The 16,308-nt window shown below is 35.3% G+C and overlaps 3 protein-coding genes across 3 annotated transcripts; 2 read left to right on the top strand and 1 right to left on the bottom strand.

Annotated features, from left to right (window-relative positions):
• Window positions 1–776: 776 nt before the first annotated feature.
• Window positions 777–6,260, top strand: LOC132544238 (vacuolar protein sorting-associated protein 4B-like). Its single transcript, XM_060207810.1, has 9 exons — window positions 777–1,059; window positions 1,546–1,665; window positions 2,039–2,076; window positions 2,436–2,554; window positions 3,247–3,471; window positions 3,910–4,041; window positions 4,777–4,864; window positions 5,233–5,373; window positions 5,804–6,260. The coding sequence occupies exons 1-9, from the start codon at window positions 996–998 to the stop codon at window positions 5,894–5,896; spliced, it is 1,020 nt and encodes a 339-aa protein (XP_060063793.1). The 5' UTR covers window positions 777–995; the 3' UTR covers window positions 5,897–6,260.
• A 2,764-nt stretch (window positions 6,261–9,024) lies between these two features.
• On the top strand, window positions 9,025–10,508 carry LOC132544231 (bifunctional peptidase and arginyl-hydroxylase JMJD5-like). Its single transcript, XM_060207804.1, has one exon. It carries the CDS (start codon window positions 9,030–9,032, stop codon window positions 10,476–10,478), a length of 1,449 nt encoding a protein of 482 aa, XP_060063787.1. The 5' UTR covers window positions 9,025–9,029; the 3' UTR covers window positions 10,479–10,508.
• Window positions 10,509–12,380: 1,872 nt separating this feature from the next.
• On the bottom strand, window positions 12,381–16,031 carry LOC132544232 (uncharacterized). The gene is made up of 3 exons (XM_060207805.1): window positions 15,651–16,031; window positions 14,312–14,421; window positions 12,381–14,115 (listed from the first exon to the last, which is right to left on the bottom strand). Exons 1-3 carry the CDS (start codon window positions 16,029–16,031, stop codon window positions 12,381–12,383), a joined length of 2,226 nt encoding a protein of 741 aa, XP_060063788.1.
• Window positions 16,032–16,308: the final 277 nt, after the last annotated feature.

The raw sequence follows: 16,308 nt of genomic DNA on the forward strand, positions 1-16,308 counted from the left end.
CCATCATATACAAACAGTATTAAACACTTGAAATCTTTTGACATTTATTTAGTTCAATACACGCACAGAAGTTGTACACCATCCCGTTTTTAAAAAGCCGGGTTTACCGAGTCTAGAGTGTAAATTAAACATAATAGAGAAAACGGTGGATACAGCGCTTCACTACATACATACAACTACTAGAGACAACAGCTAACAACTCTAACCACACAGGGAACAATTAGTCGACAGGTTGTGTGTTATATACGTCTCTGATTTTATAAAGGCAGGTGATATATTTATAAAAAAAAATATCATAATCAAACTCAAACAAACATTTGGTTCCAGTTTGGCATAACTCTTGATCACTAATACAATTATAAATGCCTTTTGATTCCTTTTTACGTTTGAAAAAAAAATATTGGAACAGATGGGTGAGATGAAAATACTGTTATTCTGGAAACTCTTGGGTGATTTTTTTTTCTTAATTTTCTTAGCGTTCGTAGCAAAAATAAACGCACCTAGACACTTACCTTGTTTGAGTTCAGTACTGTATGGAAAACAAAACTTGGACAGTAATTGTAGACTTTTATTGATTTAATAAATGTTACCAGTTAGATGATATCTATAAAGCAGTGTATGGTGAACTTCTACCTTTTGAATATGTCATTCTCACAGTAAGAGTTGCCGCCCCTTAACCGGAAATCAATTGTATTAGGCATGTAAACAAAATGCCAACTATGGTTGTTCGGCAAATCGTTGGATTGGAATATGATTGCCTATTTTCACTGACATCCTAATGTCATACTTTTGTTTTGAGTGACTCTAGATGTTCATCGATAATTGATCGATAATATTGACTTGTTATGCCACTAAATGTTAAATACCACTGGAACAATCGATGCTATTTATGTCCGATTGACACCGCCTCACGTGCATGGGTAATTCATAGGTAGTCATGTCCTAAATAGTCTTGATTTTGATTGGCACAACAGTTCTATCACTATACAGGCAAAATGGCAAAGCATAAATGGTCACAGTCTGTGTTTGATAAACCGTCGGAACAGAATAGAGATGGAGGTAATTTATATATTTTTTTTCTCTTTTCCTTTCCCGATTCTTCTGCTAAATGCTACGATTTGCATAGGGACATGTATACTGTTGATCGGTGAAGGTTATCACCTCCAATAAATTTTATAATCATTTTGAGATATAATGATGAAGCAGTTTATAAGTATCTTTTGAACGTGGCACATTATAAACATCGGGAATCATTTTGTTATTCATTTAATAGCCATCATGTCAATGCAGTGAGAACATTTTTAGGCAATTTCATGGCATGTAGATCTCGCATCAAGCTTAAGAAATATTTTTTTCTCATTTTCATCAAACGTTTGAATTATACACTGTTTTAGTAGCTTTTAAAGTTTAAAAATGCCTTTATATATATATTGTATATACATTTTTATAAAAAATAAAACAATACAAATATTTAAATGTTTGAAATCTACTTTGTAGCTGATCTTTTTTGTTGTAATTCAATCCTGTTGGTTTCAAATGCTTCAGGAGCTATAGTGATGGAAAAACCCAATGTTAAATGGGATGATGTGGCTGGACTTAACCAGGCTAAAGAAACATTAAAAGAGGCGGTCATTTTACCTGATAAATTTCCTCATCTCTTCGCAGGTAAAAATCTGTGCAGTTTACTAATGTGTTATAAAAGTATATAAAATGTTTCTGCTAAACACTGAAAACATTTTCTAGAAAATAGTTTCATGAATAATGAACTGTCTCATAAATTTATTTGCAGGATGTAGTGAAGTAAATTACTTTGTAAATAATAAGTGTCTTTGATGACAAAAGCAATGTTTTTCCTGCTTTTACAATACACATAGTGTACAAGTTGAGCTTTCAATATTTTGTTTTTTCTCTCTATCCCAATATGGAATTTCAGTAAAAAATCACTTCATCTCCCATTGTAGGAACATCTTTGAGCTATGATTTCTGTTTAAGTCAGAATGTTTGATCATATAAAAAACTTTTTTTTTTTTTCATACAGGTAAACGCAAACCTTGGAAAGGAATTTTATTATTTGGGGTAAGTTGGAATTATGAAACTTGTACAAATAAATATGAAAATGTTACTTTCACCTGTGAGATTCCTAAGAGAGAATTTGAACTGATATATCTACCTAATACATTGCTGCGGTGTAATGTTGTAATAAATTTAGACCTAGGAAAGGTGTTTTGACCAATCAATGTGTAAGAAAAGTGACAGGCATATAATAGTGCTTATGTACTATGTTTTACCAAAGTAATGCTCTTCATATATAACAATCTGAGAAATATAGCCTTAAGAAATTTGGATTAATTTCAAAACTATTCCTAAGTCTCAAAAAGAAAGAAAAAAAAATTGAAAACTTTGACTATAAATATGTTGCATATTTTTACTTCCAGCCTCCTGGTACCGGAAAGTCATATTTGGCAAAGGCTGTAGCTACTGAGGCTGATAATTCAACATTCTTCTCTGTATCATCTGCAGATTTAGTGTCTAAATGGATTGGAGAGAGTGAGAAGTATGTTTTGTTGTTTTTTTTTATTACATTTTAATATTTATCTACCTTTCTCACTTTCATATTAAAACTATCCCTCACTTGACAAACTGTTTACCCAATTTAAAACACAGTATTCAGCATTTATAGTAAGTTTTCAGGATAATAGTTTTGCTATACAATTAACATACTCAGGTAATCTCACCAGGTAAAGATGATCTATAGCCATTGTGTTTTTGCCCGTCGTCCATGCTGTGTTGTTTTTTAACTTTTTACATTTTAACCTTCTCAAGTTCCACTTGTGGGATTGAACTGAAAATTGCCTGAAATCATCTTGACATGGTTTTGACCAGTTGTTATCATTTTTCGAGTTAATGTGAAATGAAAAGAGAATGAAATGATACAATTCACAACATGAATTGAATTATTTCACCAGCCGTAACTTTGTAGTACCTAACCAAAAAAATGTTGACAAAGTACAATGCCATTTAATATTTCTTGTACATATCATATTTTCCTTGTGGTAAAACCAGGGATCTTACTCCTTTGAAATAAAGTAACTGGGGTTATCAAGAATTGATCCTTATTTTTGACATCAGCAATATTTCAATGATTTTCAACAGAAAGATATTAATACTGAATGAGATTTCAAGTTCGTGAAATCAGTGATTCGAAATATTGTTACCTGGTGTAATTCACACATCTCTGTGATACAGTTCGATGAAAACCCTGTTCCAACAGGCCAGGGAGCACAAACCCAGTATCATACTTATTGATGAAGTGGACGTCCTCAGCTCATCCCATAGAGAGTCCGAGTCCATTCATCAAATCAAGAATGAGTTCTTGGTTCAGATGTATGGAAATGGAAGAAATGATGACGAGATCCAGGTATTAGGTGCCTCTAGTATGCCATGGAAAATCCACCCCGCCATCAGGAAAAGGTAATTTTCAATTCTGAAATATATAAGTATTGTCTTTTTCCTTTGTCCAGTTAAAGATTTTTTTTTTGTTGATATATTTTGCCACAAACGGACTAAATTTTTAAACTAGATACTGCAATTTTTGTTATTCAGAAGTCCCAAAGATTGTTTTCCTTTTTTGTACTAAAACAAAATGTGTATGCTTATTCGTATTAGTTATTGATAATTTATTTTTTATTAATTATTGGGTGTAAGCAATTTAACCTTTTTTTTTTAAAAAAATTATCAGAATAACTGTAAAAAGTGAATGAAAATTTACCACAGCTATTACATTGTCAGTCAGATTATCATTTGGAATTTCACTATCACCCTTGCCAACCAGCTTTCAGGTAGTTCTGTCCCCTTCCTGACCTGACTACATCCAAATTTCTATAAGTGTTGAATACTTCTTTCCTGTAGATTTGCGAAGAGAATTTACATTCCTTTACCAGAAGCTCCAGCAAGAATGGCCATGTTTAAACTTCACTTAGGCACAACACCGCATAGCATACAGGAGCATGAGTTTAAACAACTCAGCGAAAAGTCAGACGGGTAGGTAACACAGCATTGAGTATACAGGAGGCGGAGTTTAAACAACTTGGTGAAGGATCAGATGGGTAGGTATTACAGTAGAGAATATACAGGTGTACAACTTTAAAAAAACTCCATTAAGGATCAGACATGTAGGTATTACAGTAGAGAATATACAGGTGTACAAGTTTAAACAACTCCATTAAGGATCAGACATGTAGGTATTACAGTAGAGAATATACAGGTGTACAAGTTTAAACAACTCCATGAAGGATCAGATGGGTAGGTATTACAGCAGAGAATATACATTAGTACAAGTTTAGACAACTCAGTGGAGGATTAGGATAATTGCCAAAGATATTCTGGAGCAGATATTAGTATGGTTGTAAAAGATACAATACACAATATTGTATTTCTGCTATAGGTATTCTGGAGCAGACATTAGTATGGTTGTAAAAGAAACAATACATATTATATTTCCACCATAGATATTCTGGAGCAGATATTAGTATGGTTGTAAGAGATACGATACACAATATTGTATTTCGGCTATAGGTATTCTGGAGCAGACATTAGTATGGTTGTAAAAGAAACAATACACAATATTGTATTTCGGCTATAGGTATTCTGGAGCAGACATTAGTATGGTTGTAAAAGAAACAATACACAATATTGTATTTCTGCTATAGGTATTCTGGAGCAGACATTAGTATGGTTGTAAAAGAAACAATACACAATATTGTATTTCTGCTATAGGTATTCTGGAGCAGACATTAGTATGGTTGTAAGAGATGCCCTGATGCAGCCTGTAAAGAAAGTACAGACAGCCACACATTTCAAGAGAGTAAGTGTTGAAGACATTAGAATAGTTACTGATAAAAAATGTAACAGAAATGATTTACTATATTCTGCTAATTATATACAGGGAGATAGAAAATCACAGTCAATTACATAAAACATACTTTTAACGTTTAGTTTTGATGATGGAATCTTGAATTAATCAACTTGATTGGAAAAGTGTTTATAGTAATTGTTAGTTTTCTTATAGATAATCTCTGTACATGTTACATTCTCCAGGTACAAGATCCACATTGAATAAATACAGAGTATAGATGTCTGTACGCCAAACATGTTGCATTCTTTAAGTAATAGATCCACTATATATACTCTTAACCGTCAGATAATATCAATACTGTATACATTGTTCTTTAGGTACGAGGTCCCTCCAGAAATGATCCTAATGTAATAGTCGATGATCTGTTGACACCGTGCTCTCCAGGAGCCCCTGGGGCTGTGGAAATGAGTTGGATGGACATTCCTGGAGAGAAATTGCTTGAACCTGTAGTTAGTTTTGTGAGTGAAAAATCCTTTTTAATGACATCTGGTGACACATGGATTTGTTCTGCCATATTTTTTCATAACTGTTTCATAACATATCTGTTGGATCAGATGGAACCATTTAATTAAAGTCCCTGATGAAATGTAACAAAATCTTCATAAAGTTAATACTATGAATTCCTGATGACATGTGTTCAGCAAATAGCTTTCAAAGATTAGTTTTAAATTTTTATATGTCTATCTTGATAGGAGTTTCATGTATATGATATCGTAATTTTAATGAATTGATTGAGTCTACAATATATCAGTTATACTTTTCTATAATTGTTTACACAGTAAAGTAATGATATATTTAATACTAAATTATGACTGACTAAAACCCATTTTCAGGTAGTTTATACTTAATATGTCAACTTAGATTTAACTTAATTTTCTTTTTCTTTAGAGTGATATGCTATTGTCCTTGAGCACCTCAAAACCATCTGTCACGGAGGACGATATTCGAAATCAAGAAGCATTCTTTGAAGATTTTTGCTAGAAAGAACTATTCTTCATCAGTCATTTTCATTATGAAATGTACTACGATGCAACTGTGTTATGACATTGATAATCGGACATGGTTCATTAATAAAGTGCAGAAGATGACGATTTGCACATAAAGATGGCGCACACATGCACATCATTGTCCTTGTGAAATGATGTCATCATTTCTTCATTCCTTAAGAAACTTGTTTAGTTTATCAATAGGCCAATCCGGACAGACATTGATGGCCATGATTAATTATTTACAGTCATTGCTATATCACAAGCGGCATGAATATATAATAGTTCTGTAATATTTTTTTACAATCCACATGTATACATATATTATGTGTATTATACATTATGTGTATGTATATATAGTAGATGTTTTGTTTTGTATATACACCGACGTTCACGATTTTCGTTTATAATTATGTATTTGTATTTATGTTCTATACATGTGTTGTAATTTATGCAATATTTTTTGTCTTGAAAAAGAGGCAGATTGCCTCAAAAATTTGATAATACACTTGTCCGTCCTTTCATTATTACTTCATTGATCATTTATCTATTCCAGAAATATGCACACAACAAACATTTGTTTGTTAGGATCCAGTATCAATAACCAATAATAGGCCATACCGTTGATATTACTTACTTGATTCTATATGAATATTATAATCATAACTTTTAATCATTATATACATGTCTCAGTGTTTGTTTTATTGTATCAAATGTTTCTTACATGCATCTATAATAATACCCTATGATACTGTAATGCCATTTACTACATGCACATTTCATTGAAAGTCAATTTTTAAAGTGTTTCAATTTATAATTGATTGTAAATGTGTTAATGATGCGTGTGTTATTCTCTTTTTCAAAATCTTCACATTGAAATAAAGAGACAGTAATCTTACTAACCATTTCTGTACAGTCATACACACATGTATAGAGTAATATACAGATCTGACAAAGGTTCTATTTGTTTACTTAGAAAAAGTACAGAATTAATATATTTTATATAGTTGCTCTATATTTTTTACATTAGTATATTTTATAATTTTACCAGTATTTTAATTTTGTGAAGTTAACAAATAAAAAATTTCATCTTTCCTTTTAATGTACTTTCTCTTTGTTTTTTTCCCATTGTTTTCATCTTGTCAGCTGTTTATGTATAACCTTAGCTGTTATCATGATAAAGAACTCAGAGGAAGCAAGTATAATTTTTGTCATTACTTTCAAAATTTGAATAAATAAACAAATTAATAAACAAATATGCCAGGGGTTTTTTCTTTAAAGGTTTAGAAGTTTTCTGCTAGTTTCTGTGTTGTATTGGTAATTATTGTTCTTATGCATTCGGTATTACCAGGGACGTATAATACTATACTATATTATACGTCCCTGGTATTACACATCTATATTTTTCTTTTGGTTACCAGTATTTAAAAAATATGCGCATAGGAAACAATCATGTTACTGCAGTACTGTAGGAAAAAACAAATACTGGGCAGAAATTATGAACGGAATATGACCTTTCTTGATTTGAATTTACATAACGTTACAACCATGGTTTGGTGTAGTGCTACCTGTATCAACATATCATTTTTAATATGAGTTGCCTCCCTTCAACCGGAAATATACAAATGCACATGTTTACAGACCTTGCAGAGAGAGGGAGGTAAGTTCGAGGAAATAGAACTGTGTTTGCCGACACTTCCGATACCATTTCATTCAGTTTATAGAAATGATCTGTACAGTATTAAATCGACTATCACTCCAAGGAAGGGGGGTTCGAAGGTTACACTGAGACAGAGGGACCACAACAAGGTATTTAATAGGTATGCTGCACAAGTGCTAAGGAGTTTCCTGACAGTCGGGTCTGATTTAAAACGATCGGAAAAAGTGAGAGAAAGATAATGAAAACTAAATTTAAGCACTTCTAAGTTTATTAATATGATATGTCACGAACCTTTAGCCTATAAGCATATCAAACCAGTCCACGTGTCTTGCATGATACGTCACAATAGTGTTATTACACATGCAGGGTTTACGATGTGTATGACCTGTCGCAACAGGACAGTAGTGTAATGAAGACAATTTAGATGGTATGTCGAAGTTCATTCGGTTGATGGTATTAAACTTTTATGTAACCTGTAACCCATGTGACATGTCATTTGCTATGTAATTTGACATTAGCTACATAAACGTTCAGCATGCATACTGATAAGGTTTATTAATACGAGTCAGTCTAGTCAACCCTGTGAGATGCGTGACATATTTTTAGAAAAGTTGTAACATTTGATTTTGTTCCTTTGAAGTTTAATGACATAGAATAAATGCCTAGCTAATTTGTTTTATAATTAGTCAAAGATATATCTACGTACACTTATATACATGTATCTCCAAAGTCTCGTGACTTTTTAAAAAAATTCTGTATGACTCTCCTTACAATTGTACTAACTAACACCTTGGTAAACCGAACACATAAGGGGTTTATGTTGCCCACGTCATCCCCCAAGCAAACATCGCGTTTACTGTCTATTTCTATCCTCAATCCTACAAGTAAAGCTCACCTGCATGTTTTATTGTCATGTCAACATCATAAGCATCCCGAGCTAATGTCTAAATAGTTACTTATGTAAAACTATGTTTTAAAACGAGAAAATATTTTCAACACATTCCATGCCTGTTGCGAGTTTCTGTTGAAGTGTTTGAAGAAAAAAAACCCACTAATACATTTATTTTGAAACAAAACGCCTCCTGGTGTTAACAGTGTTCTTCTTGGTTTTTATTTAGTTTTTTTGTCTACTTTTATTTAGTGTTCGTGGTTTTACTTGCCTTAATTGATTCGCGGTGAAAGATTTTCATGGATCTTTCTAACTAAGAATGATAATTATTTTAAGAAGCATACATGTTTGCGATGTTTTTTTCGGGAATGTTCACGAACTTTAAGGAAAATCGCTCACGATTATCGTTTTTTTTTTTATCTTTTTTAAATTATTGGCTGGTTACCAATAATTTGTCTTCATGGTATCAGGACAGATTGAAACTTACCATCGTGAAAAACAAGTTCGCTACTTGATTAAATTGTTAAAGGATCAATATATTAATTAAAGTTTTTCCCCACTTACTTACAGACCTCAGTCATGGCAACGGAACTTGTTCAGAAGTTATTGGCAGATGTTCCAGAATCTCGATCAACTCTCGTGGATTGTGTGACGACTCCGAACGAAATGACGTCACCGGTGTTCAGTCTTTTGAACCGTTTGATCGAGACGTTCCTGGGCAAAGATTACGACCTTTGTATCAAGTTATGTGAACCTTTGCTGGACATTACTTGGGAGAAGCTTAACACTGGACACTGGAAAGACGTCCATGTTTGCTGGCGACACCTATACTCGCTAGTATCACTACTAAAGGGCGTGAGTCAAGTAGTTATAACAACCAGCTGTGTTACCGATACCGGAAGTGGTGCGCTCAAAGACGATCTGACAAACTCAATTAAGACTTTCGATATGGGACTGTTGATGGGAGCACCTATATTTGGCAATGTTCTTTCAAAAATGTCAGTATATGTTCATAATTATTTGGATACGTATTTAAATTTACAGCTTTCTTCAGCAGAATCATTTCCTTTGAACCAAAAAGAACATACCAGTGAGAGCGATTCTAAAATAAAGCCACCTTATGATTCAGTGAATCATGGTTTTGTAATTGACAAAAGTGATGATCTCGAGAATCCTGAAAACCCACCAAAGAGACAAAAGACGGGAACTAGCGATATTGAAATAAATATGGAGAACGAAATTCAGCGAATAAGCTGCCCTTCAATGGAATACTTTCGGAAGGAGTTTTTGTTGACGAAACAGCCTGTTATTATAACAAATGCTATGGATCATTGGCCCGCTATGGACAAGAGGAGATGGTCTCTCAACTATCTCCAGAAAAGAGCGGGGTACAGAACAGTTCCCATAGAGATAGGATCTAAATACACAGATGACAAATGGACCCAGAAATTAATGACAATTGGGGAATTCATCGATCAGTTTATTACAACGGAAATGAAGAGCTCGACAGACGACATAAGTCTGAGGTCGAAACATGTCAATCCAGTTGGATACTTAGCACAGCATCAACTTTTTAATCAAATTCCAGAACTTCTAGATGATATATTGATTCCTGATTATTGTCTTCTTGGCGGAACCGGAAGTGAGAATCCGGATACAAGTGATGCTTGTAGACAAGAAGACACCGAAGATGTTGATATAAATGCCTGGTTTGGTCCCAAGGGAACAGTTTCACCACTTCACCACGACCCAAAAGAGAACTTCCTTGCTCAAGTTGTTGGGCGGAAGTACGTTCGATTGTATTCGGAGGCCATGACTCCTTATCTTTACCCATATGACGGTTTTATGGACAACACCAGTCGAGTTGATATAGAACATCCGAACTTCTCGATGTTCCCGCGCTTTAAAAACGCCACCTACCGGGAGTGTGTCCTGGACGAAGGCGAGATGCTGTTTATCCCGCGAAAGTGCTGGCATTTTGTAAAGTCACTTTCGATAAGTTTTTCTGTCAGTTTCTGGTGGAAATAACATATTAAACATATGTCTCGTCAGTATTTATGTGTGTGTCCCTGTGATTTTTTTTTTAATTATAATTGCATTCGGCAATAAACATCGTTTTGTTCTGTATCTAAAACAACATCTACAATATATATGTTTGTACAGATTTCGCTTTCATTCTTTAAACCAACTTTTAATCTACATTTCAAAATTTATTATGGTCATCCCGAAGACGACATCAATACAGATTTAATAAATTATATGCTTTCAGGTCATTTGAAGTTTTGTCCAATCAAAAACTCTCGTTACAAACCAGGAATATCGGTCTCGATAATTTCCTTGACCGGGAACAAGACAACTAACATGTAGTGTTGTTGTTGACAAAAACTTGTACACGAATATGTAAACATAATGTATATAAGAAAATACTTTGATATATCGGGTTACCTGTCTTGAGGTTTTGGTTATACTTATTTTTTATTAATGGGTCTGGAGCGCAAATTGACGGAAGTGACATCCAAGTTCCTATAACCTAATGGCCTGTTTAACTAATAACCAGTCCAGTTGCCAGTTTCTACGTCGTGTTCCTGTGTAAGTTTGATTAGTCGCCATGGTCGCCTGTTTTTTGGACACATCCAGAATAGAGATTAAGGATACATTAACAATTAGTAGCTTAGCTCAAGTTCGAACGGTTTTATATAGGCATGGTCACGGAAACTCACTGTAACCTTTAGTTAATTTACTCGTGTCAGAACTTTTCACCATGCAACGTAGTATATTTTCAATATTGTAAGGTCAGCAGTTTGAAGTATTGCTTAAGTCTGTTATAAAAATTAAAATTGCCCATTTACAGAAAAACAGAACTAGAGTAAAGAAGCTGTAAATCGGTGCATGTATTTAAACTTCTTTACTTTATTTGTCTTTCAGTGTCAATAGTACATGCTGTATAAGCATTCCTTACCAGGCCACGTGTTTCGGAAGATTTGTCATAAGCCTACTGCATCAGTTGCACATAACCTCGTAATTCTTTCTAAAATTGATGCAAGATTGAAGTATCTAGCAAACTGCCCCAAGTGGTTAAGGTGATGTAATGGTGTAAGGGAGTATGGCGAGACACAGCTGGTTGATGTAAAGTCTGAAGTCGTGACACGTGACAAGGTGTGTGTATGTACATGTATTCCGTATTTATCATCATGTTAAGGATACCGCAAGGTTTCGTTATACATGACGTACTATAGTGGACTTTCTCAAGGCATGATAAATGTTTACTGTTAAGTGTTTCTGTCGGGCAACGGACTTGAAACAAACTTCTTGAAAATATATATTATGTAATATAATTCGCGCGTTTGAAATTAATTACTTGTACAATATTTCCTTTTATAACGTTATCTTTTGAAAATTAAATTCTGTATGTATATATAAAAAAAATCACCAATATAATCATCGTGTCTTGACACATATACAACCATGAAGTTTGTGTGTTTTGCTTATCAAAGACTTTTTTCTACATCAATGATTAGTTCTGTTGAAGTACTACTTGCCTTACATATTTTCCTGCAAAATTTTAATTAACGTTTTCCTGAAAATGGAGTGGTCTTAAGGAGCTGACCATCTGGAAGCGAATTTGGCTACCTAGAGGTGAATTTATCAGCTAAAACAGCCAGATACTTTATAAGTAATCATTTCAAGTCAGTGCACAATATCATCAGTCAAATTCTGCCATTCTCTTCTTTTATGCTTTTTTTATATAAAACAATGTATTTGTTTTGAGAGCACTCTACTGGCCCGTATTATTGTCAAGTGACATTAAGCGAATTCTACAAAATGATATTAACCGAAATCGGTGTTTATAACAACAACAAAACACAGATGATTCAGTGAAAATGTAATGACGGAGAGACAAGAAAAACGATTAACAAAATAATAAATTATCTAACACAAAAATCTCACAGAAATTCTGTCATGATTCAAAACTGGAAATCCTCCAGATATGTCCCAAACTAACCGAACAGCGTCGCCATAGTCTGTACCATACATTTTTGGAGGACTGGAAGTTATTTGCATCGCTCCCGAACAAGGAACGAATCTCCCAGACTTTTTACAATATGGCTGACATACTCTTCCACACTCATCATATGTGGTAAACAGTACTTCTGTTAAATGTTTTTCTGGACTTTTTACAGCAATATAAACAATTGATGAAGAGAAGGGTTGTCTAGCGTCAAGAAGTGCGAAATCTCGATATGTACCGTGGTAATTCAGGCCATTGCTGTGAACCATTATTTTCATAAAAACAGAATGCTTCCTCTCCTGTTTACAATGCACAGCTTCGCGCTCCTTTCGTGGTTTGAAATAGTCTTTTAAACTAGCATATTGCGTGGGATCGTACAAGTCAACTTTATCGACCATTTTCGAGTTTCGAATTGGAAAAACGTGGAACTTTTGTAGTTGGGGATTTCGCTTGTACACAATTTGAATGGGTACATAAACCCACACTCTAGAGTCTGTTAACCCATTCATTTCAAATATATTCTGTAGGGCATGCGGGGGTTCTTTGACTGGACAGATCTCACCCATGCTTCTAAAAGCCTGTATATGCTTCTCCGCGCCATTTCCTAAACTCCTTTTTGCTCGATTACCGAAGAAATTTGGAGGAAATGGTGGCATTTGTCTATTGTTGGGATTTTGTGGCCCTTGTTGTGATGCAGATTGCCGCGGCCACATATTAGGCGGCATCGGCCTACCCCGTGACTGAGATCCGCCCGAGGGCTGTTGTCTCCCATGTGATTGCGGTCCCACAGGGGGCATTTGTCGTCCACGTGACTGAACCATGTTCGTATTCATTTGTCCTCCGCGTTGTCGTGACCCGCTTCCGTTACGAGGCATCGATCTCGTGCGGTGGTTGTTTCCAGAGACGGACGTCGATCTTGATCTAGATGTGCTCATTCTTGATGGGCTTCCGTTACCAAACGCTTGAGATTCAGCGGCAGTAACGCTTACGCAGTTTGGCGACCCAAATCGAACTTCACATCGGAGATACTTACTTCCGCAAGTTGTCTGTCGGTACGTGCACGTAGGCGAATTTTCGTACGTGTATATCTGTGACGTATAAATGTCACTCAGTCCATGAATCATGTTTAGTTTTCCGAAACCCATCTTAGAAGTTGGGGACTGTGACGCGGGACCGAACCTCCTCGGATAATCTTTTGTTGGATCTACCCCGGCTCTGCGCTGGTTAACACGAAATAGTTCCCACAAGTAATCCACGAATGCATGGTGCAGGAAAAATATAGGATCAAATGCGGAGTGTTCAGCTGGGGCCATTATGCCGCCAACCCACTTGTGAACTTCTCCATGTCGGATTTCAAAATCAAAAGGAGGCTGTGCATGCGGCTCTGTGATGTCCGACATTCTGACTCGCGAGAGTATTGCTTGTGTCTCTCTATTCGACAGCAGCTGGCCCTCTTGACCTAAGTTTCGGACAAGGGGTCCAGATGGAGTTTGCCAGTAAGCAAAAGGTCCATTGGCGACCCTTCCAAAGCCATTGCCAACGAATTCTCCTGTCCACATAACGGAAAGGCTCGGATTTGTGAGACGTTCGTCCATTCGAGAATCCCAATACGGGAGAATCACAGTGGGGACTTTCTGGCGAAGAGCATTCTCGTATCTTGTAAGGAAAAAAGAACAGAAATTACAAACTTATCCCAGAAGAGGTAACTCAATTTTTAGGTTGCTGTTTAATAATGCTCTAATCTGGAATCTACTTTCGATTTCAACAACTTGTAATCGGTACAACAATAAAAGTTCTTAGACTTTACCTATAACTTACAAACACACAGCAGATATGACATATATATACTTACATGATTAACATGACCCTGTGCCAGCCCAAGAAGGCAGCGCCATGATGGATGTCGTCTCCAAGTTTCTGGTGAAGATTGGCTAAGGCGTCATACCGATTCGGATAAATAGACTGAAACAATAAAGCACATAGGTATATAATTAATGAGAAATTCCTCTGCCGACATAAAGTTAAGAACATCCGTTACTTAATTTTGCGCCTCTTCCTTTATTCTGTTTGTTCTTTTTTTTCAATCTTTCCGTCGCTACGGTTTCCTTGTTTCAATCGGGAACCTTCGACGTACTTTTCGTTGACGAGATATATTCTCGTTAACGGACAGTGCCGAAGGTTCCCGATTGCTTGTTTGATGTCATATGACGTCATCAGTTACGTGTTGTTTGTATTGACCGTGAGATTAAGGAAATATTTCACAGAAGTAAATATGATGTGTCGTGTTTGATATTTGCGAAAAGTACGTTTTCATTTTTTTCTTCAAATATTTCAATTATTCATAATTTTATCCACTGATTGTTGGTTGCAAAGATTAGTGGCAGTCTAATGTAAGCCAGAATGCTAAAATGACGTCACATATTTTCAGTTTGTTTAAAATGTATCTATCTTCATTTGAGCTTGCAAGTATACATGTAATTATGTTAACCTCGACGTGATTATCGGGAAGTTACATGGTAATCTTAATGCTATCATTAGGATTTTTTTCCTTGTGAGATACGGAGTTAGACATGTTCGGTGATTGTTGCTATTTCTTCTGATTTCAATGTCATCAATTCATGCAATTCATTTTTTGAGACTGACCTAAATTAACATGACAGTGGCGTCGGTGAAGCAGAGGGCGCTTACCATGCCGGAACACTTGGTTTTATTACCTTTTTCGAAATTTTCATGATAATCTTTTCTTAGTTTCAGCTAGCCCTAAACATAACACGTGCGACAAAAAAAGTTTTAAAATATCATCCATACTATCAGTTGTAAAGTTGTGACACGGAAGTAGAAGTCCCAGTAATGTTTTACGCCAACTCATTTATTGACATATAGCGTGTGCAGATAACAAGCTTCTGTATGAACGAGATCTTACGTATCTTACGCGGAAAATCTGCTAAGATCATCCGAAAAATCAAACGCGAAATGTCATATACAAGTTAGGAACTAAAAAAGTACGATAATTAAAGAAGAACAATTCCTTAAACTTTATGTCAATTAAATGTTCTCCCGAAATATCGGTTATATTACCTCAATAACATATCTGATAATACTACGATCGCTGCACATGGCTTTGCTGTAAGTCATACGACTAGTTAAGATTTTCACGAATTATTTTCAGTTTTCCTGGGAGAAGTGCTCACCGAATCTGCTTTAAGCATCTGAATTGCTCTGTGGTAATTCCGTCGCTGCGTGTCGGTCAGGCGGCGATACTCTTGTCGAACTCTCAGTGGCTCCACCTGACGCTTCCGCCTGTCTCCTTCCGTCATGCGCAATAGCTCATCCACCCACTGATTTGTTTCACTAGAAATATTATGCCACAATCGCTTTGAAATATGCCACCGGAACTTCTGAATACACCAACTGTGGCTACAATCCCAGCGTGGGTCGGTGGTATTTATATGGAACCTCTTTTCTTCTAAACATTGTGATATTTCTTCCGGTGGATAAATGGCACGGAATCTAGCTGATACTATTTGAATCATTGCGGCAATGCCGAACACAGACACAGAAAACCACTGCATCTGAAAATGACCAATAGAACATATTTACATGTGAAAGTTACTTTGAATTTGGAATGTTGTAGTAAATGTACATAATTTATGTAAATTGCGAAAGAAGAAGACGGAACTAGTGAAATCAAGTATAACAATGAATGAATTTTACTACGTAAAAGAAAATTGTCAGATTTTCTATGGCTGAGTTTCGCCACTGAAAACCAAAAACGACGCATACATCACCTAACAATGAACCAACGTTTTCATTATACAAAGATTACACTTACACACTTGTCATGATATG

The sequence above is a fragment of the Ylistrum balloti genome, unplaced genomic scaffold (genome assembly GCF_031769215.1).
Source record: "Ylistrum balloti isolate Yb309-2 unplaced genomic scaffold, AGI_CSIRO_Ybal_v1 Utg369784, whole genome shotgun sequence".
Taxonomy (NCBI): Eukaryota; Metazoa; Mollusca; class Bivalvia; order Pectinida; family Pectinidae; genus Ylistrum; species Ylistrum balloti.

Excerpts from the sequence above, each read along its gene's own strand:
- LOC132544231 (XM_060207804.1), top strand. The coding sequence starts at position 9,030 with ATGGCAACGGAACTTGTTCAGAAGTTATTGGCAGATGTTCCAGAATCT.
- LOC132544232 (XM_060207805.1), bottom strand. The coding sequence starts at position 16,031 with ATGCAGTGGTTTTCTGTGTCTGTGTTCGGCATTGCCGCAATGATTCAA. Across the intron at positions 14,422-15,650 it reads AGATGCTTAAAGCAGATTCG|TCTATTTATCCGAATCGGTA; the intron begins GTGAGCACTTCT and ends TTATTGTTTCAG. Across the intron at positions 14,116-14,311 it reads CACAGGGTCATGTTAATCAT|ATACGAGAATGCTCTTCGCC; the intron begins GTAAGTATATAT and ends TTTCCTTACAAG.
- LOC132544238 (XM_060207810.1), top strand. The coding sequence starts at position 996 with ATGGCAAAGCATAAATGGTCACAGTCTGTGTTTGATAAACCGTCGGAA. Across the intron at positions 1,666-2,038 it reads ATTTCCTCATCTCTTCGCAG|GTAAACGCAAACCTTGGAAA; the intron begins GTAAAAATCTGT and ends TTTTTCATACAG. Across the intron at positions 4,865-5,232 it reads CAGCCACACATTTCAAGAGA|GTACGAGGTCCCTCCAGAAA; the intron begins GTAAGTGTTGAA and ends ATTGTTCTTTAG.